This window comes from Leucoraja erinacea, chromosome 29 (genome assembly GCF_028641065.1).
Source record: "Leucoraja erinacea ecotype New England chromosome 29, Leri_hhj_1, whole genome shotgun sequence".
Classification (NCBI taxonomy): domain Eukaryota; kingdom Metazoa; phylum Chordata; class Chondrichthyes; order Rajiformes; family Rajidae; genus Leucoraja; species Leucoraja erinaceus.
In genome coordinates this window covers 23,489,954-23,512,500 of record NC_073405.1, presented here as the reverse complement: position 1 = coordinate 23,512,500, position 22,547 = coordinate 23,489,954, and the positions used below count along the sequence as shown (strand labels likewise).

Below are 22,547 nucleotides of genomic sequence, written 5' to 3'. Positions count from 1 at the left end.
CCTGCCGGCGACGACTGAAGACAATTCAGTCACCGGTGCCTGTTGCCGGTTGACGTAGGTTGACATAAGTAGTTATCAATAGAATTCACCAAAGCCAGCACCAGCGACAACCTTAGTCACCTGGCGACAACCTACGGCAGCACCTACGTCAGGAGAAGTCAAGCTACACTCATTGGCGTCAAGCCCACTGGCACTGACTGTCGCCGAAAATGTTTGAACATTACAAAATCCAGCGGTGACCAGAAAAACGCTACGACTCTTTGGGCGACTGAGGAGACGACTCACGACCATACAGGCGACACCCTGGTGACCATGTGGCGTCAGCTGAGTCACCTGTAGCCGCCTAAAAAAATCGCCTAAAAAAATCGCCTAAGTGGGACAGGCCCTTTAGTAATCAAGAATCCGACAATGTGCGTCTTAAAAATACCTCATGACTTGGCCTCCACAGCCGTCTGTGGTAATGAATTCCTCAGATTCACCCCTCTGACTAAAGAAACTGAAAATATGTTTAGTATTAATGCAGCAAAATGATGTCTTCATATTGTATATAATTGATGTAATCAGTGCAATGTGATCTTGATGCTGTGACTCTGGTGGTGACTTGTTGCTGGGAAATGGATACACAACAGGAAGTGCTTCACATTGAACACAGATGGTCGAATGCAGAACCTCCATCAAAACCATCACCAGTGTTCCTTCTGTTGCTAGGCACTGTTTATTTGATTGGTTGCTGTCTACGTCTCAGAAGCTGCAGAAAGTATTCACACCCTGTACGTTAAGTCTGCACTGATTAAAGAACTCACACGTAATGTTTGTTCGTATCCATCTTGAAATAACTGTGCAATTTTCTTTAATGTTTTAACAGAGGGATTAAACTGGTTGAAAATAATTAGGTATAATCTTCTCTTGAAATATTTAACGCTAATATCGGTGGAGTAGTGATTTCAAGATGATTAAAAATGCCACTGTCGGCTATGAGATTGGCCAAGCAACAAGTTATTTTCCAAAGGTAGACACAAAGTGCTGGCGTAACTCAAGCGGGTCAGGCAGCATCTCTGGAGAAAATGGATAGGTGACGTTTTAGGTCAGGAGCCTTCTTCAGACTGATTGAAATAGTGGGGAAGAGGGGGGGAGTTAAAGCTAGGAAAAAAACAGGACAAACCAGGGCCGGCAAGAGATGACCTCAAACAAGGTTCCCTGATATGCTGATTGATTTTTCATTTATTTTTCCATTTCTATTTTTCCACTTATTTATTTTATCAGGATTTGAGCATTTGGGAAAGGTCAGCATTTATTGGACTTTTGGCACAGTGGTGTAGCGGTAAAGTTACTGCCTTACAGCGCCAGAGACCCGGGTTTGATCCTGATTACGGGTGCTTGTCTGTACGGACTTTGTACATTCTCCCCGTGACCTGCGTGGGTTTTCTCCGAGATCTTTGGTTTCCTCCCACACTCCAATGACATACAGGTTTTTAGATTCATTGGTATTAGTATAAATGTAAAATTGTCCCTAATGTGTATAGGGAAGTATTGGTGTGCGGGGACTCAGTGGATCTAAGGGCCTGTTTCCACTCTGTATCTCTAAACTAAACTGAACTTTGGTTACTGTCCTTCTGGTGAAAGGATTCTCTTACTATTGTTGGGTAAGGAGTTCAATGATGTAGACACTGTGTTGATGACAGAAAGACAGTGTATTTCCAAATCAGGTTGGGGTATGACTCAGAGACAAACCTGCAGGAGCTGGTGTTTCTGCGTGCTTGCTACCCTTGTCCTTCTTGGTGGTAGATGTACAGGTTTGGAAGGCGCTGCTGGTGTAGGCTGGGTGAGTAATTGCATATATTTTGTAGATATAGATGTTACGAAGGGGGCTGCAGAAAATGTTTTTTTTGCTCAGACATTGCCCAGTGCATCACAGGTACTGACCTCCCCACCGTGGAAGGAAGCACTGCCTCAAAATGGCAGCCAATATCATCAAAGACCCCACACCGCCTTAGCCATGCTTTCATTTTGTGTGATGACCGGGAAGAAGATGCAGGAGCTTAAAACTGCGATCACCAGGTTCAAGAACAACTTCTTCCCAACAACCCTCAGGTTCCTGGAATCCACTGCACAATCCTGACCACAACCTTACCTCAGCAACTATGATCGAATATAAACCTTGTTTTAGTTTCACCACAGAAGTGTTTTGGACTATTAAGGTCTGGTTATCTCATTTTTACTGATTATTTATTTATTGTATTATTAATGATTGTATATATATATTTCTGCACTTTACTTAATTTGCAGAAATATATTAAGCTGCAGCAAGTAGTAATTTATTTTTATGTTACCTGTGCATATGATGATTAAACACTCTTGATTCTTGATGTGCAATGGAGCCACTGCAATGAAGGGAATGAATGTTTAGCATGGTTGATGGTCAATAAAGCTGCTTGTCTTGACACTAAGGGTCTTGACACAAAACGTCACCCGTTCCTTCTATCCAGAGATGCAGCCTGGCCCGCTGAGTTACTCCAGCATTTTGTGTCTATCCATTGTCCTACATAGAAATCAATGTGTACTTTTAAAGCAGAGATTGGTGGGTTCCTGATTTGTTATAGCCCTGTCCCACTGTACGAGCTAATTCAAGTGCTCTCCTAAGTTTAAAAAAAAAATCTAACTCATGGTAAGCACGTAGAATGAACGTAGCGGGTACGTCGGAGCTCGGGGACGTCTCTTACCGGCTCCTAACGCCAGCGGCAGGTACTCGGGAAACGCAGTAAGCTCGGGAACACTCGTGAAGATTTTCCAACATGTTGAAAAATGTCCACGAGAGCCCCGAGTACTTACGAGCGGCCATTACCGTAAATCTCCGAGTTCGAATCAGGGCAAACTCGGGAGAACTCTTGGATGAACTCGTACAGTGGGACAGGGCTTTAAGGGTGTCAACAGTTATGGGGAGAAGGCAGGAGAATGGGGCTAAGTTGGAAAGATAGATCGGCAATGATTGAATGGCAGAGTAGACTCGAAGGGCTGAATGGCCTAATTCTGTTCCTATGTCTTATGAACGTGAGCTTATGGCGCTGAGCTTCCTGGGTATTGCTGGAGCTGTCCTTGCAGGTGAATTTATCCAGTTGTGACGTTTAATCAGAAATGGTTATCTTCAACTTCTCTATCTGTAAGTTTGATTTAATGCAATGACCCAGAAATTACTATCATGGAAAACATTTACGGTTATATCTGGGTCAGTGACTAAAACCATAACTGTGCAGATTCCGCTGGATTCCAATCACATCTCCGATATTTTCTCGATGCTGGTCGATGGTTTGCACGTTCACATGAAACTTGCGGGACTTTTATTTCCTATCCAGAAAGGGAACTAAAGAGTTTGGGCGGATGTCTAATGAATCTCTTAAAAAATATTGAAGTGGAACTAAATGATTTAAAGAAATGTTCCTTATAAAAATAAAACAAGAAAATAAGTAAAATGCATAAAAAAGACATCAAAATCATGAAAAATGTTAAGCACTAAACTAAAATATTTTTACCCCCCAGAAATTTAGATATCCTAATATACAGACCTACATCCTGACTGATATTGTGGACATCTTCAGTTGTGTGTTATTCCGGTGCAGAATCTGAATTGGGTTTCCCCAGTGTTATGCCATAAAGAGTGGGGTCCACTTTGGGATATCATTGGCAGTGCAGATACGTGGCATAATAAGATATCCAGCATTATCTGTCACTCAGTAAACCATAGTCTTTTGCATGTGCCCTCATTTATAAGAAAGATAAGCAGACTTGGACAAAACAGCCCCTTACACCTGATTCTACAGCATCATGGTATGATCTATTACCTCAATACCACTTTCCTAACTAACAACATAATTCTTTAACACGATTTATAGATTCATTGGCCTCTATAAGAATCTATTAGTCTCTATCTTCAATATGCTGAGTGACGGAGCCTCCACTAGATTCACTCCCCACAGGGTGAAGACCTTTCTACACATCACAGTTTATCATTGCCTCTTATTTTGTGATTGTGACCCCAAGTTCCAGACACCCCAGCTAAGGGAAATATCATGTCGATGGTGGCTGATTGGGAAAGGGGGGATGCAGCGAGATCTGGGTGTCATGGTACACCAGTCATTGAAGGTAGGCATGCAGGTGCAGCAGGCAGTAAAGAAAGAAAATGGTATGTTAGCTTTCATTACAAAAGGATTTGAGTATAGGAGCAGGGCTTTACTGCAGTTGTACAGGGTCTTGGTGAGACCACACCTGGAGTATTGCGTACAGTTTTGGTCTCCAAATCTGAGGAAGGACATTATTGCCATAGAGGGAGTGCAGAGACGGTTCACCAGACTGATTCCTGGGATGTCAGGACTTTCTGATGAAAGACTGGATAGCTTGGAATACTCTCTAGAATTTAGGAGATTGAGAGGGGATCTTATAGAAACTTACAACATTCTTAAGGGGGTTGGACAGGCTAGATGCAGGAAGATTGTTCCCGATGTTAGGGAAGTCCAGGACAAGGGGTCACAGCTTAAGGATAAGGGGGAAATCCTTTAAAACCGAGATGAGAAGAACTTTTTTTCACACAGAGAGTGGTGAATCTCTGGAACTCTCTGCCACAGAGGTAGTTGAGGCCAGTTCATTGGCTATATTTAAGAGGGAGTTAGATGTGGCCCTTGTGGCTAAGGGGATCAGGGGGTATGGAGAGAAGGCAGGTACGGGATACTGAGTTGGATGATCAGCCATGATCATATTGAATGGCGGTGCAGGCTCGAAGGGCCGAATGGCCTACTCCTGCACCTAATTTCTATGTTTCTATCATCACTGCATTTAACTTATCAAATAAGAATCTAGATATTTCTTGGCTTTACAGTGCATCGGCCTAGTCTACTACAGTATTCTTGATCGGACAATCCTCCCATCCCACAGATCAATCTGGTTAGCCTTTCTGACACAAGGATGCTGGAATCTCAAGCAAAGCACAAAGTGCTGGAGTAACTCAGCGGGTCAGGCTGCTTCTATGGAGGGAATGGATAGGCAGCATTTCGGGTTGGAACTCTTCTTCAAACTAAAGAAGGGTCCCGACCCTAAACGACCCTAAACAGTTGCTGCCTGACCCACTGAGTTACTCCAACATTTTCTTTTAACCATTTTGACACCCCTTTTCTCACAATCTGGTCAACCTTCATTATATTTGCAAGTATATCCTTCCATACTATGGAGAACAGACCTTAATACCATATTCTGGCAGATCTGGGCAGGCACAGCATCAAGCAGGATTTGGTGGTAGGCATGTTGGAATATAGCTTGGAACTATGAGTTCTTGAAACTATCACCATGGCCCTAACTAATTCCAGTACCCTTTGCATTCAAATCCTCTTACAACAAAGTCCGTACCAACATGCCTTCCTGATTATTTGCCACACCCACATATTAACTTTCTGTGATTTGTGCAAAAAGTTAACCAGATCCCTCTGAATACCAACCCTTTCTAATCCCTCACCAATAATATATAATGTTTTTATGGGGCGGAGGGGGGGGGGGGGGGGTTGCAAGAGTCATTGACTTAATATTTTCCAAGCTATATTCCATCGATCGTGTCCTCAAACATTCATATAAACTGTCAACATCCTCTGACACCTCCCGACCTACTTCTCCCAACTCTCTTTGTCTCTTCATCAAACTTGAATGTAGTCGATCCTTCCATCCAAATAATTGACAGGGATTTTGAACAGTTGTCCTACAACTCTCAGCACCCTATTAGCCGTGACCTTATATCCTCAACATCACACACTTATTGCTATTTTTAAGTTCATTATTGTTTCATGTACGAAGACACGGTGAAAGGCTTAGACTTTAGACTTTAGAGTTACAGCATGGAAACATCATCTATCCCTTCCCTCCACAGATGCTGCCTGACCCACCAAGTTACACCAGCTCTTTGTGTTTTTCTCAAGATTCCAGCATCTGCCATTTTGCGGGTCTCCTGATTACCAACTTTGCTGGAAAATCAAGAAGTGAGAGTTAGTTTAGTTTAGTTTATTGTCACGTGTATCGAGGTAGAGTGAAAAGGGTTTGTTGCATGCTAACCCCTCAGTGGAAAGACAATACATGACCACAATCAAGCCACCCACAGTACACAGATACATGATGAAGGGAATAACGTGATCCTGAAATAGAGGCCTCAAGAGGGAGCTTGGAAAATTATATTTGTAGCAATGAGGAGTGGTCAGTGGTATATTGGACTTCCTTCCCATTTCTTCACCCCTATTCCAACATTCCAGCTATCTTCCTACCACCAAATCATCCTGCATCTTGATGCTGTGCCTGCCCAGATCTGCCAGTTTTCAATAAGGGCTTGCTGTCCACTGTGGTGGCTTGTGTTGAGTTGAGATCACGTTGGTTACAATGGGAAATTGCATATCTATTAATAATTAAAACTTGTGAAAGGGTCACTGAATTGGATCCAGTGTCAGGGAAGAAATTATTTTGTAATTTAGGAACCAAAAAATCTACTTCCTCTTAATTTAATTCCTGGACTAGTTGTTCTTCCTCAGAGAACACGGGACAGAATAGCACAGGAATGGGGTCGTAGGCCCATAATATCTGTGCTGAACATGATGCCAAGTTCAACTGATTGTCATCTGCTTGTACATGATCCATACCCTTCTCTTCCCTGCACTTCCATGTGCCTATCTAAGCTCATAAGGTCATAAGGAATAGGAGTAGAATTAGGACATTCGGCCTATCAAGTCTATTCCGCCACTCAATCATGGCTGATCTATCTCTCTCTCCTAACCCCATTCTCCTGCCATCTCCCCATAGCCTCTGACACCTGTACTAATCACGAATCCTTAATCTATCTCTGCCTTAAAAATATCCTCTGACTTGGCCTCCATAGCCTTCTGTGGCAAAGAATTCCACAGATTCACCACCCTCTGACTCTAGAAATTTCACCTCATCTCCTTCCTAAAAGATCGTCCTTTAATTCTGAGGATATGATCTCTAGTCCTGAACTCTCCCACTAGTGCAAACATCCTCTCCACATCTACTCTATCCAAGCCTTCCACTATTCTGTACGTTTCAATCAGGTCCTCCCTCATTCTTCTAAACTCCAGTGAGTGCAGGCCCAGTGCCGACAAACACTTATCATAGGTTAACCTACTAATTCCTGGGATCTTTCTTGTAAACCTCCTCTGGACCCTCTCCATAGCCAGCACATCCTTCCTGTAAAAGCTTCTCAAACACCACCCCACCCCTGGAAGTGCGTTCCAGGCATTCACCACTCTCTGTGTAAAAAAAACTTGCCCGCACATCTCCAATAAACATTCCCCCTCTCACCTTATGCCCTCTAGTGTTGGACATTTTCCCCCCTGGGAGAAAGGTTCTGACTGTCTACCATGTCCATCATTTTATATACTTCTATCAAGTTTTTTCTCATCCTCCGACGCTCCAGAGAAAACAATCCAAGTTTATTCAACCTCTCCCTGTAGCTGAAGTCCTCTAATTCAGGCAGCATTCCGCTAAACCTCCGCTGCACCCTCTCCAAAGCCTCCCCGTCTCTTCTGTAATGGGGCAACCAGAACCGCACATAATACTCCACATGTAGCCGACCCAAAGTCCTATATAGCTGCGTCATGAATGTTTAAACTTCATATTAATGTTTTCACGCTGAATTATATCTGCCTCCTACGTGGTACTGTCTGTTCCAATTTCTGAAATTACAGCCGAACATAATCCCATTGTGTAAATTTTCATTCATTTTCTTTACTATCTGATATATAACTGTGTCTTCTAAACATTGAAACAGTTATTTGAATGGCATTTTATTTTAAACTATATTCACGTCAAAAATATTTATTGTGAAAGATTTGGTGGGAATTATTAGAGGCAAAAACTGATAATAATTAAACTGCAGAGCAAACTGAAGCAAGTCAGTACATGGATAGCTATATTTAATTCAATTTCAGATTATGCAAATAATAATCAGGGACAAGGCAATATATAAGAGTTTACGAGTTTACTTAAGTTATACAAAATGTCTTTATGCTTCTTAAATGTTCTAACTGTCTGTCTGTCTGTCTGTCCGTCTGTCTATCTGTCTGTCTGTCTGTCTCTGATTTATTTAAATATGAATTAAGAAGGTATTTCTAATTATTTTCGTAGGCAGGCTTAAGATATTTAGAAATAATATAAAAGTTGCAATAAATATATTATTCATATTTTGGATTAATAAATCTGCTCTAAGATTACAAGACTTTCTTAAGTTGCAATTAGAAACATGTTATATATGTAATGAATATTATTACTTCGCTCGCCATGTAATATTTATTTGATTTTTATTGTAATATTAATATTGTAATATTAATAAAATGATAATTTGTATTCTTTATTTAGAAATAATTGTGCACAGCATCTGCAGAGATTGTTATTTTGTGTAATGTTAGTGTATCTGAATTTGTTGGAATTAATCAATGCTTATGGCTATCTTTGTGAATGAAACACCCATTAATTTAAGCTGATAAACAATTGAAGGCTCCGGTGTTAATTGCCAGATTTTAATTTTAGTTGCTTTATGGATGGCACTTGTGCAAATTTTCACATTTGCATTTTACTTTCCAATTATCTCTTGCGTCGCAATGTTTTGGAACATGAAAGCAAAGACTGTAATTACATCTACATTTCTTTCTCTTGCCAAAAGATATTCCACATGACTTATGACCTTGCCAGTGCGGTGATGAGAATATTTAATCTAATTGGAATGATGCTTCTTCTGTGCCACTGGGATGGATGTCTGCAGTTTCTGGTGCCCTTGCTACAAGACTTTCCAACTGATTGTTGGGTGTCTTTAAATAAAATGGTGGTAAGTAGAAATTTAGCTTTAATATGAACCATTATTTTGTAATCTTGGCTGGACTTTCTGTCCTCGGCCTCCTACATTGCCAGTTTGAGGCCACACGCAAAATGGAGGAGCAGCACCTCATATTCCACTTGGGTAGTTTACAACTCAACTGCATGACCATTGAATTTCCAATTTCCAATTTTTTAAAATAGGAATATTTTTCCTATGTCTCCCTCCCCAAATCCAGATTAGAGTTTAGAGATACAGCGCAGAAACAGGCCCTTCAGCCCGCCGAGTCTGCGCCGACTACCGATCCTCACACATTAACACTATCCTATTAACACCATATTATTTAATTGCACTGGGAACAATTTACAATTTTACTGAAGCCAATTAACCTACAAACCTGTATGTCTTTAGAGTGTGGGAGGAACCCAGAGCACCCGGAGAAAACCCACGCAGGTCATGGGGAGAACGTACAAACTCCGCACAGACAGCACCCGTATTCAGAATCGAACCCGGGTCTCTGGCACTGTAATGCCCCTGTCCCACTTAGGAAACTTGAACAGAAACCTCTGGAGACTTTGCGCCCCACCCAAGGTTTCTGTGCGGTTCCCGGAGGTTTTTGTCAGTCTCCCTAATGGTCGAAAATGGAGGTTGCAGGTGGTTGCCGGAGGTTGCAGGTGGTTGCCGGAGGTTGCAGGTAGTGGAAGGTCTTACCTTCAACTAGCATCGCAACCGGCTTAGACTAAAAAATTACCGGTTTTTAAAACTGCAACCTATTTTTAGTCGTGGCGGTTTTGAATTTTTTGAAATAATCGCCGGAACATAGAAGAAGCGGAAACGACCTTCGACCATTAGGGAGACTGACAAACCTCCGGACACCTCCGGGAACCGCACGGAAACCTAGGCTGGGGCGCAAAGTCTCCAGAGGTTTCCGTTCAGGTTTCCTAAGTGGGACAGGGGCATAAGGCAGCAACTATACTGCTGCACCACTGTGCTGCCCCATGATAGGAGGGATGTGTGAAGATTTGAGAAAGCAATAACTTCATGCACCAAAACTGAATGCTAAAAAGCTACCTGATACCAATCTTCAGGTCTGTAACAGGTCATGGTTAATTCAATGTGATGGACTAGTCCCTGTCCAACAAATACGGTGATGGGTGGGGAATTGATAAGGAGGTTGTCCTGAACACAAATTGATGATAATCTCTGCAGCTGGACCAATACAATGCTGTAACACTATTGTCTACACTCTGGTATTTTTCCCTTTGCACGACCTGTTATACTTGGGTGCTGCATGATCGTGCTCATGTATAGTATGATCTGATTTAATTGCATCAATAGACCAATGCCAATAGCAATAAAATGTCATCTTAACAAGCAAATCATTTTACCTCTACAATGTGACTTAGGATAGACTGCAATTATGCAATATTTTCTTCAGAGCATGCTTTATAATATTAAATAAGAAAACAATTTTTCTTTGCCCATGCTGTGAAGATGAGACTTCATCATAATTAAAGTAAGTGAATCCGATCGCATTGCCCTACCAGCAGCTCAGACTTCATGTTACATCGCATTAAAACTAAAATAGTCCCTCCTGGGTTGGGCTCAGTGGTAGGAGAGAACTCCTTCTGAGTACTAATTACCAGGATTTCTAACATCACTAATTCTCTTTGTCCTCTTTTGCTTTCACTGAAGATTTCTATTATTTGCCTTCATCAAGATGTTCCCATGGTGATAATTGAAAATGGCAGATAACTGGTAATTTAGACTTTACAGTTTAGAGAGATGGAAACAGGCCCGACCAGCAATCACCCAGTACACTAACCGACACACACTAGGACCAATTATTTTCAACTTACCAAAGCCAATTAAGTCTGTATGACTTTGGAGTGTGGGAGGAAACCGGAGCACCCAGAGAAAACCCACGTGGTCACAGGGAGAAGGTACAAACTCCGTATAGACAGCACCTGTAGTCAGTATCGAGCCCGGGTCTCGGGCGCTGTAAGGCAGCAACTCCAATGTTGCGCCACTGTGACGCCCTCCAAACTCCCTAAATTAATTTTGAAATTGAAAACACAAAGTTTAGTTTAGTTTAGAGATACAGTGCAGAAGCGGGCCCTTCGACCCACCGAGTCCACACCAACCAGCGATCCCCACACATTAACACAATCCTACATCCACTAGGGGCAATTCAAACTTATACCAAGTAAACAAACCCAAGCAAATTAAGGTAAGGAGGAACTGATAAGGGGTCATCAACTTGAAATTGATTGAACGACACAGCATGAAAACAGACCCTTTGGCCCACCAAAGCCATACTGACCGTCGATAACCTGGTCGCGCTAGTTCTATGTTATCCCATTATCACAATGACTCCCTATGCATTAAGAGGCAATTTACAGAGGCAAATTAACGTACAAATCCACACGTCTTTGGGAAGTGTGAGGTAACCAGAGTGCCCGAAAGAAACTCACGTGGTCTCAGGGGAACGTGCAAACTCCATACAGACAGCACCCAAAGTCAGGATTGAACCCATGTCTTTGGGAGCTGCTCCACCAGCTATGCCACTGTGCAAATAAAATGTTAAGTTGTTCTTTCCACAGATGCTGCCTGACCTGCTATTTAATAATGTCATGCTTTTTATTTCAGGTTTCGAGCATCTGCAGTTTTTTCCTAAATTTAATTATTTAGACTGATAGCACTTGCATTATTATGAAAATAATCCCTACCTATTAGCATGAATGTTAAAGTTTTACCATAAGGATACAAGAACCAGAGTGATTAAAAAAAAAATTATATCTTCATTTACAAATGTCCATACCTTCTATCCCATTTGGCTGAGAGATTGGACATATATATTGTAGGTGGTAGATTCAATGACATTTAATACTTTTTGTCCTTAGTGTCCTATCAACTTTAATACTTCCAAGTAGATGAAGACTTGGTATCTAAAAATAATAAAATGGACATTATTCACTCCATATAAATATTGTCGTTAAATATCAGGCATGAATTAAATGTGGTGCAAAGATGTTTGATGCATGTATCAGTAATCCTCCTACAGTGCTATCAAAATGCTGTTCAAGCTCGTTTCCTGATAGTCAATTTTTAATAATTTTTTTTTTAAAGATTGCAACTTAAATTATTCTATCAGTGAAATTAACATGGTCCATTCTAGCTCAAGTCAAAGGGGAGAGAATGTAGCTCAGCATAAGATAATTGGAAAGGGCACAAAGTGCTGGAGTAGCTCAGCGGGTCAGGCAGCATCTCTGGAGAACATCGATAGATGACGTTTCGGGTCGGGGACACTTTAGAAGGACTGCAGCAGTGCAAGAAGGCATCTCATCATTACCGTATCAAGGACAGTAATAAAAGTCCAGTAAATGCTGACCTTTCCCTGATGCTCAAATCCCGAAAAATAAATAAATCGAAAAATAGAAATAGATAAATCAATGAAAAATCAATCAGCCCTTCAGGGGAACTGATCAGGTTATATATCAGTTTGAATCAGACCTCCGCTCATCTGTTGCCAGCATCTGCAGTTCCTTGTTTCGATAAGATAATTGGAATTGTCCAATCCCCACTTTGTAAGTGATTCAACTGAAGTTAACCCTTTGGAAAAAAAACTGTGTAGTTCTGACTTCGACATTTTCAAGTTGAAATCAACGCTGCTTTAAAAACAAAGTTCACAGAGCGTTAAATATGAAGACATCTAAAATTCTTTATTGTTTACTTCTTTCTCTCTGAGCACGTCTTACAAAGAGCTCGCCTGATACATTGACACCATTGGCATCTGGTTCAGTTAAACCATTGAGCTGTTTGCATCAAGCAGGATTTTTAAAGACATTTTAAACTTGGATCAATAATTAAGTAGGCGCCGGTAGAATATAAAACGGTACAGCACAAGGACAGGCCCTTCGGCCCATAATGTCTGTGCCGAACATGAAGGATGGCCATCTCTTATCGACATGCCCATAATCCATATCCCTCCATTCCTTGCATATCCATATGCCTATCCAAAAGTTTCTTAAAAAAAAATATTTTATCTGCCTCAATCACCAACTCCAGCAGTACATTCCAGGCACTCATCTTCTTTCCCTTTAAAGACAATAGTGTTTAAAATTCATCAATCTCTGTGTAGTGATTTATCCTTTTCCATTGCCCAAGGGAACACTGTCCACTGGCTCAAGGGTTTCTCTCATCCAGAATCAGTAACCCCATCGGGAAGATGATATATGATGCTTTCAAATGCTCGTAACCCTTTCTTGGCTGCCTTTTGCTTTGACCATAATCTCCTGTTAACTGTAATTTCTTTTTCATACCTTTTAATATCTAAATATATCAGGTTAACTAGCAGTGGCCTTTTTATAATTGGCTGGCTTCTGACTTTCAAATGTCAAAAGTGCAAACAGAGGCAGAGACGACTATAGGGTGGCACGGTGATACAGCGGTAGAGTTGCTGCCTTACAGCTTCAGAGTCGTGGGTTCGATCCTGACTCTGCGGTGCTGTCTGTAGGGAATTTGCACAGGGTGCTCCGGTTTCCACCTACGTTCCAAACACGTACAGGTTTGGAGGTTAATTGGCTTCTGCAAATTGTCCCGAGTGTGCAGGATGGAACTAGTGTACGGGGTGATTGTTTTGGTGCGGACTAGGTGGGCCGAGGGTCTGTTTCCACGCTGTAACTAAACTAAACTACAGAAAAGAAAGGCCTCAACCCGAAACGTCACCCATTGCTTCTCTCCATAGATGCTGCCTGTCCTGTTGAGTTACTCCAGCATTTTGTGTCTACCTTTAGTTTAAACTAGCATCTGCAGTTCCTTCCTACAACAAATGTAATTAATGTGTATTTTCACATTTTTGGGATTTACTGTTTTCAATCTTCTTTCCTGCACAGAATAATTCTTGGAGCGAGCTCTACTCCTATGCGCTGTTTAAAGCCATGAGCCACATGCTGTGCATAGGGTATGGACGGCAGGCTCCGCAGAGCATGTCCGACATCTGGCTGACAATGCTCAGCATGATAGTGGGTGCCACCTGCTACGCCATGTTCATTGGTCATGCAACTGCTCTCATCCAGTCCTTGGATTCCTCCCGCCGTCAATACCAAGAAAAGGTAGGACGATGATAGACGTGTGTTGGGCTGGTGGTAATGTCTGCTTAATATTGTACATAGGTGGCACACTGGTGCAGTGGTAGCGTTGCTCCCTTACACGTCAGAGACCCAGGATCGATCCTGACTATCCTGGCCGCCTGTGTGGAGTTTATTAATTTTAGTTTAGTTTAGGACTAGAGGGTGTGGGCTATAGGGATAGGTTAGGTACGCAGAGTCTCGATTCCATGGAGCATATGAGGATGAGGGGAGATCTTATAGAGGTATACAAAATCATGAGAGGAATAGATCGTGTAGATGCACAGAGTCTTTTACCCAGAGTAGGGGAATCGAGGATCAGAGGACATAGGTTCCCATCCGAGGGGTAACTTTTTCACCTAACTGGTTTGTATGGAAAATGGCAGAGGAGGATAGCTCCCATCCCCTCGTTTAAGTAACTACAGGTCCTCTAGGCAGCTTGTTCCATGGACATCTACCAGTGGGACTTTGTGCTGGGAAATTGTTACCCCTGTAGATTCCTGATTCCACACTGTTTCCCCTTCACTCTAGAGATAAACCTATCGGCCCACTCCCATGCCGAGCAGCGATACCCGCACCATGCGCAGGGAACGCATTAGGGCCAATTTACAATTTTAACAATTAACCTACAAACCTGTGCTGAGTGTTAGGACCGTGTGCAAAATCACCCAGGGCGATCGCAAAGGCTCAGACTTTCGTATTCCCTGACCTAACGGGTCTCATAGCTGTTAGACAACAACTCTACTGCCGCTGCCCCCGCGTTGCCCTTTAGTCGAGTTTAAGTGGTAAAAATACCAGCAAGACAACATTGGTAGACATATGGGAGCGAATAAGTTGCAGGGCAACAGAAAGGGAAATATTGAATTGTCTGTTGCGAGCTGGCATTGACTAGATGGGCTGAATTACATCCTTCTACGTCATCATAAGTGGGTAAGTAAACAGTGGTGAATATTGTTTCTCAGCAGGAATACCCTGCCTGATTTTGATTCTCTTTGAGAAGTGGTATCCATGTAAACCTTCACAATGTTAGGAACATCTTGGCTCCAACGTAACCTTGCACACATTTCTGCATGAAAACCTATCCTATAACAAGACATGAAAACCTGTCATATAACAAGACAAAACTTGAGAATGGATGTGAAACTGGACAGAAGGAACCAGCTGACCAGCTTATATTGTAATAGAAGAAGCACTGAAATAATGTTCTTTTACATTTGTGTCTTGATTTGAACTTAATGCAAAATCTTCATATACACATATGGTACTGAGGTGTTCATTTCCTTCATTCATCATCATTGAATACATTAGCGACACAGTGGTGCTGGTTTCCGACGGGAACGGTGTTGGACGCACCACACATCTCTGTCCTCCAGTTCCTGTGGACTTCCACCGCTGGAAGTATAGGATTTTGGTGTGTGTGCTTTATCATCGTTCCTTCCAATGTTATGTACGACAGTGATCGCAACTTCTATTGAAGTGTGGACGGCCGTTAACTCGCTAGAAGCTCATCCGCCCTATGGCAGGTCTTGTTTTTGGTCCTGCCGGGGGTCCACAGCCCCCTCCTCACCTGGCAAACCAGGTGGGGGAGACGGTTTAGTCGCCGACTACCCGACCATGGAGAAGGTAGCACGGGATTACAGGGTACCAGTAAAGGGAAATATTGAATTGTCTGTTGCCCCCCGACATTGACATGATGGCTGAATTGCATCCTTCTACGTCATCATAAAAATAAACCTGAATAGAGATCAGAAGAACTGCCTTTTTTCACGCTTTGAGAGTGGTATCCATGAATCAATCTAGGAACTCTGCCACAGAGGGTACCTTGCAGGCCAGTTCATTATCCTATAAGACATGAAAACCTGTCATATAACAAGGCCCTTGTGGCTAACTGGGGATCAGCTGGGGGTATGGAGAAGAAGCACTGGTATGTTCTTTTACATTTGAGTTGGATTTGAACTTCATGCAAAATCTTCATATATTGAATGGTACTGAGGTGCATTGCTCGACACAGTGGTGCTGGTTTCCGACGGGAACGGTGTTGGACGAATCCCTGTCCTCCACTCCTGGACCTAACCGCTTTCTATGTTTCTATGCTTTCTATGTTCCTTCCATTACGACAAATCGCAGCTTGGTATTGAGTATATACGGCCGTTAAAACTAAAGCTCATCCGCCCTATGGAAAGTGGTCCTGCCTATTCCACAGCCCCCTCCTAGGGGCAAACCAGGTGGGGGAGACGGTTTCATTACGGAATAGCATTGAAATGGAGAATGTGTGGGACATGGTACCCGAGCGGGGGGAAATTAGACACGACTAGTGTAGAAAATGTAAACCTAACAGGAACAAACTGAGCTTGGTAGAGTTTAACTGTGAGATAAAATTCAGGTGAGTGGAGTTTTCCTAGGGTAAACAAGGATCTGCAGGTACTGAATAGCATTGAAAAATGTGTTCACATTTCAAAGTGCTGGATTTTACTCACGAGGATCTGCTAGTGTAGCATGTCTAACAGAACAAACTGAATGTTTAACTGTGAGACAACGTGAGAGGAGTTTTTATGTAGAAACAAGGATCTGCAGGTACTGGCTCAAACAAAAGGACACAAAGTGCTGGATGTTACTCAGTGGATCTGAAGAAGGGTCCCATCCTGATACGTCACCTATCCATGTTTCCAAGAGATGTTGCTTGACCCGCTGAATTACTCCAGTACTTGGTGTCCTTTTGAAAGGACAAAGGACATTTATTGTCACATACACCAATTGGTGCAGTGAAATTTGAGTTACCATGCAGCACACAATTAACATATAACATAAAACATCCCCCAAAGCAGAATCAACGTTTCCCACTGTGAGGGAAGGCAATAAAAGTTCAGCACTCTTCCTCTCGTCCACCCGTGGTCGGGGACCTATTTGAGGCCTCCGCAGTCGCCGAGGGCCCAATGTTTCAGGTACTCTGGCGTCGGAAGAACACTCCCAGTGGCTTGGAGTGTCCGATTCGTACAAATCAGGGAAATTCTGGAATTACCAGTTGAGCAATAAGAAGGTCTGAAGAAGGGTTTCGGCCTGAAACGTTGCCTATTTCCTGCGCTCCATAGATGCTGCCTCACCCGCTGAGTTTCTCCAGTTCTTTTGTCTACCGAGCGATAAGAAGGGTCTTCCAATCAAATTAAATTGGACTGATGTATGTTTTGAGGATTAACTAAAGATACCAAAGTTACTTTGTTGAGAATCCAGTGGGCATTTTGTTAATTGGGAAGTACGCAATGAGAGTTTTGTATTCATTTCGGAACACAGAGAGCAAGTGGAGGCATTTAGATCGGGGAAGCAACACAGAAAAAATCCAATGGACTGACCTTTTGAGGACTCAGTTATAATAAGATAGAAATATAGGCCTGACAGCCTTTCAAAGAGAAAATGGGGAGAAAGGTCATTGATGGCATATTCACATTACACCATTAACAATGTTGCAAAGCGGATTATGTGACCTTCTGATACTAAAGATCAAGTACAAATCGAGAGCTAGAATGTGGACTGAGTCTGCATCAAATCAACGGAGCTCCCTCAAGTTCATAAGCCCTAGGAGTTGAAGTAAACCATTCGGCCCATCTAATCTACCCCGCCATTCAATCACGGCTTATCTATCTTTCCCTCTCAACCTCATTCTCCTGCTTTCCCCCCATAACTGTACTAATCAAGTAGATTACCTCAAGCAGGTAATCACCTACTAATTTCAGTTAGAAATCTTTGGAAGATTTGGATACTTTATAAACCAAGTGCAATTAATTTACGTTACCCCCCATGGACTTCAACCATTCAGATTTGATCTGCTTGGGGGAGGGGAGTGGCAGGGCATGGGGTGAGAAGGGGCTTTTTACATTTGTGCAGTGGAGACAACTGTCTCCTACACCGATCCTCTGTCGATGGTCTAAACCCAACTGTGCGGGGCAACACTGATCAAGGTTCCCAAAACCAGCACAGTCCAGAACTCTTCTACAATGTGCTCAAATGGGGGCAATGCCACAGGTAAGGTAGATCAACGACAAAGTCTACAAATTCAAATCGCACAAAACGCGATGTCATTAAGGAGGAAAATATGCAGAAGAGATTCACTAGGATCTGCCAGGGTTTCTGGGCTGGAGCTATAGGGAGAGGTTGGAATTAGCTTGGATTTTATTTCCTTTGAAGCTTAGGAGGAAGCTTCTTGATTGGTGAGGGTATCAAGGGTTATGGGGAGAAGGCAGGAGAATGGGGTTGAGTGGGAAAGATAAATCAGTCACGATAGAATGACAGAGTGGACTTGATGGGCCGAATGGCCTAGTTCTGCTCCTACAACTTATGAACATGAGGCTTAGGGGTGACCTTATTGAGGTGTACAGGGTCATGAGGGGCATGGATAAAGTGAACACATGTTTTTTTCCATAAGGGTTAAAGATTATAAAAATAGATACAATTATGACTTTTTAAAATACATTTTGGAAAGGCATATGGATAGGAAGGCTTTATAGGGTTATGGGCCAAATGAAGGCAAATGGGACTAGCCCAATATGCCAACTTGGTCAGCATGGACAAGGTGGACTGAAGGGCTTGTTTTCATGTTCTACAGCTCTATGACTCTAAATGTTCAAAGTTTGATTATTAGCATATTAAAATGTTTTTGATGTGTGTGTCTGGTCTTCATGTGTGTGTTTATGTTTGTGTGTGTATGTGCGTGTATGCATGTATGTGTGCGTGTATGTGTATGTGATGTTTGTGTGTAATATTTGTGTGTTTGTGTGTGCACGTGTATGTGTATGTGTGTGTGGTGTGTGATAAGTACATTATTATTTTTGAATGTGATGCCTCTTCCACGGCTCTATGGCAGGGGGAGACTTATGAGCTTTGAAACTCTTTCTAACCGCACAGAAAGCTTCATTGGCCCAGTGAAGACACGTAGGGCTCTGGGCTATTGTTAGATGTGGAAAATGTATGCATGATTTTCTTTGAAGGATTGTCAGGAGAGAAACTGAGACACCACTTCCTCAAACTGGAGCAGCTGCATTAAAAAGGCATGGTCTCAAGAGAAACAGTCAGTCAGCCATTTAGGCTGAAGTGAAGAGTAGTTGCATTTTTCAGAGGGTCTCGAGTCTAAGTGAGTGAGAGAAGTGTGGATGGTCAGTGATGAAGTATATTCAAGACTTTGGTAGATTTTCAGAAAGAGAACAAGGAGGTGGGATGCTAACATTGACTGGTTCACTTATTAGTGGCAGGATGGCACGGTGGCACCAGTAGAGTTGCTGCCTTACAGCGCAAGAAAACTGGGTTTGATCCTAACTAAGGGTGCTGTGTACGGAGTTTGTACTTTCTCCCTGTGACCGCGTGGGTTTTCCCCAGGTGCTCCAGTTACCTCCCACACTCCAAACACGTACAGGTTTATTGGCCGATTAGCTTGGTAAAATTGTAAGTTGTCCCTAGTTTGTATCGAATAGTGTTCGTGTGCGGGGATTGGTGGTCGGCGCGGACTCGGTGGGATGAAGGGCCTGTTTCTGCGTTGTGTCTCTAAACTAAACCAAGCAGAGCCTAGTGGTATTTCTAACCTTCCTATTAAATCTGTCATCGGGAGAGGAGAGCCAAAGAGAGAGAGGTAATGTGGAGGGAAGCTTAATGTTAATTCCTTTTCAAAGTCAACATTTCAAAATTGCCGTATCCTCAATCTAAAGTAATAAGATTATCTATCCAGCCTATCTTTTTTAACTGAGCCCCTATTTGATTCACCAGGTGTCATTGCACTTGCCCTCCACTTGTTCCAATGAGAACTTCACTCACTTGCGTGGTCCATCAATTTAGTTGTATTCTGAAGCCCTGGCTATCTGCCAAGAAGCACAGTTAACAGCCAAACCAAACTCACAACACATTTCTGTTAATTCAATAAGATCGATTCGAACAAACCTCCAAAAATAATTGTGAGTTGGTTCCAATTTTTTTTTTTAATGGAAAAAATAATTGGTCAACGATGAAAAAACAGGAATGTGAATCCTGGATGTCACCCAACTGAGTTGAATATCGATTTTGTTTTCGACAGAGAATAGATAGTTATTTAATGTACTTCTTTATTTAATACAGCATTTGTAAAACAAATGAATACATTAACTTATTTTTATGTTTCTACTGTAGTTAGGTAATAAGAGAGCTGTCAGTGCTGTTACTTACAATCAAGAGTCGTGGAGCATGGAAATAGGCCCTTCAGCCCAATTCATCCATGCTGACCATATATGCAATCTATAAATTAACTCTTGGACTAGCCCCTGTCTCAGACTACAGTGGACTATTGTTTCAAAAGCTTTTGCTTCCAAGCTTAAAAGCCCGCCCGAGAGAATGCCATGAGATTACTGAAGAAGTAGATTAATTACAACAAGAGTACAGTAATAGAGCATTAACAATACTCCGACTTTATCAAGGGTACATTAAAAGGTGATTAAACTTTTCACATTTATTGAAGCTTATTGATGCAGTAGTAATATATGGAGAGGTATCAAATAAAATCCTTGTAAGCAAAGGCATCTGGTTTTGATTCGGAACCTAGAACAATACAGCACAAGAGTATGCCCTTTGGCCTACAACGTCTGTTCCGGCCATGATACTAAGACTACCTCTTATGCACCTGCACATAACCTTTATCCCTCTATTCCCTGCATATCCAAATGCCTAACCTAGGGTCTTTTAAATGCCACTATGGGTTTGAGGAACATTTTCATTATACTGAATACCAGAGTTGGCTGCATTAGGGAATATTAACTCAAGACTGTTACGACATCACTGGGCAGCACGTGGCGCAGTGGTAGAGTTGCTGCTGTACAGCGCCAGAGACCTGGGTTGTAAAATTGTCCCTAGTGTGTAAGATAGTGCTAGTGTACGGGGACCACTGGTTGGCGTGGACTCAGTGGGCCGAAGGACCTGTTTCCGCGCTGTATTTCTAATCTAAACTAAAACATTTTTTTTAAATCACTGCATTTCAGTAAACTGTAAGGAACTTATCCAGTGATGGTCCTGCTATTAGCTAAGTCAGTGTAAATCATTACTATTGGCCAGTCTCTTCTTTTCAATAACAAGGGGGGCATGGTGGCGCAGTAATGGAGTTGCTGCCTCAAAGCGTGAACAGCGCCAGAGACCCGAGTTTGATCCTGACTACAGGTGCGTTCTGTATGGAGTTTGTACGTTCTCCCCGTGACCTGTGTGGGTTTTCTCCAAGGTTTGTATTCAATTGGTTTGGTATAAATGTAGATTGTCCCAGGTCTGAATAGGATAGCGTTCATATGCGGAGATCGCTGGTTGGCTGGGACTCGGTGGGCCGAAGGGCCTGTTTCTGCATTGTATCTCTCAACTAAACTAAAGGAATAGGCAATAATTTGGGTTTCTTGCCTTTCTGAGTAAAATCCATGATAAAACATGAAATAGAATAGGGACCTAACACACCTAAGTATTTTATGAGTGGGGCAAAGTCTTCAATTTGAACCAAAGAGAATTAAAGTTCTGAATGTTAAAGTAAACAAAGCGATGACAAATTCAAATAGTTTTTGATTCTATTTGCAAGCTGATCTTGTATCAACATTTGGTTAGAGAAGGCAAAAATACAAATTTAACCAAAGTGACAATTTAATAAATGAAAACAGAATTTAAGAAAAATACTGTCAGAAGGTCAGATATCAATCTGTGAAGAGGGAACATTTCAACTCGACGACCCTTCATCGAGTTAAACTAGTCTCCTCTTTCTGCACGTGGTCCATATGACATACATGGTGATTGTGTTGATATTCACCGACCAGTTAATTAGAAATGCATTATGTTTTTATCAGAACCCTGATTTGTACTCTCTCTCTCTCTCTCTCTCTCTCTCTCTCTCTCTCTCTCTCTCTCTCTCTCTCTCTCTCTCTCTCTCTCTCTCTCTCTCTCTCTCTCTCTCTCTCTCTCTCTCTCTCTCCTCTCCCCTCTCCTTCCTCTCTCCCCTCTCCCTCTCTTCTCTCCTCTCCCCCCCCCTCTCTCCCCCTCTCCTCTCCCCCTCTCTCTCCCCCCCTCTCCCTCTCTCCCCCTCTCTCCCCCTCCCCCTCCCTCTCTCCCCCTCTCTCCCTCCCTCTCCCCCTCTCTCTTTCTCCCCCTCTCCCCTCTCTCCCCCTCTCCCCCCCTCTCCCTCTCCCCCCCCTCTCTCTCCCCCCCCCCCCCCCCCCCCCCCCCCCCCCCCTCCTCTCTCCCCCTCTCTTTCTTGTTACGTGCCTTTGAATTAATTGCAGGATATTTTTGGTTGCATTTTTTAGTTACAAACTAGCAGCTGTCTGTCTCCTGCTGCGAATATCATTGTTTCCCAATGACAAAGTGTTGGCAAGGGGAACCAATACAAATAGCTAACGTGGCAGAAACATGGTCTAAAGTACCATGGGACTGACAATAACATCAATAATAGCAGCAAAGCAGGCAAGTTTGATGATCTAAGCTGATTTGAACCTTCTGGATAATAGTCGAAAGCTCAACGGGTCAGGAGGCATCTGTGGAGATGAACAAAGGACATTTTAGGTCGGCACCTTTCTTCGGACTTCCCCGTTGCAAACACT

The 22,547-nt window shown here is 42.6% G+C and overlaps 1 protein-coding gene across 1 annotated transcript in view; it reads left to right on the top strand.

The window, feature by feature from the left end:
- Positions 1–22,547, top strand: part of hcn2b (hyperpolarization activated cyclic nucleotide-gated potassium channel 2b) — a 112,203-nt gene that overhangs the window by 43,724 nt on the left and 45,932 nt on the right. The window contains exons 3-4 of the mRNA XM_055658901.1: positions 8,696–8,857; positions 13,741–13,959. Of these exons, the coding sequence (XP_055514876.1) occupies positions 8,696–8,857; positions 13,741–13,959 (381 nt within the window). The remainder of the gene's footprint in view (positions 1–8,695; positions 8,858–13,740; positions 13,960–22,547) is intronic.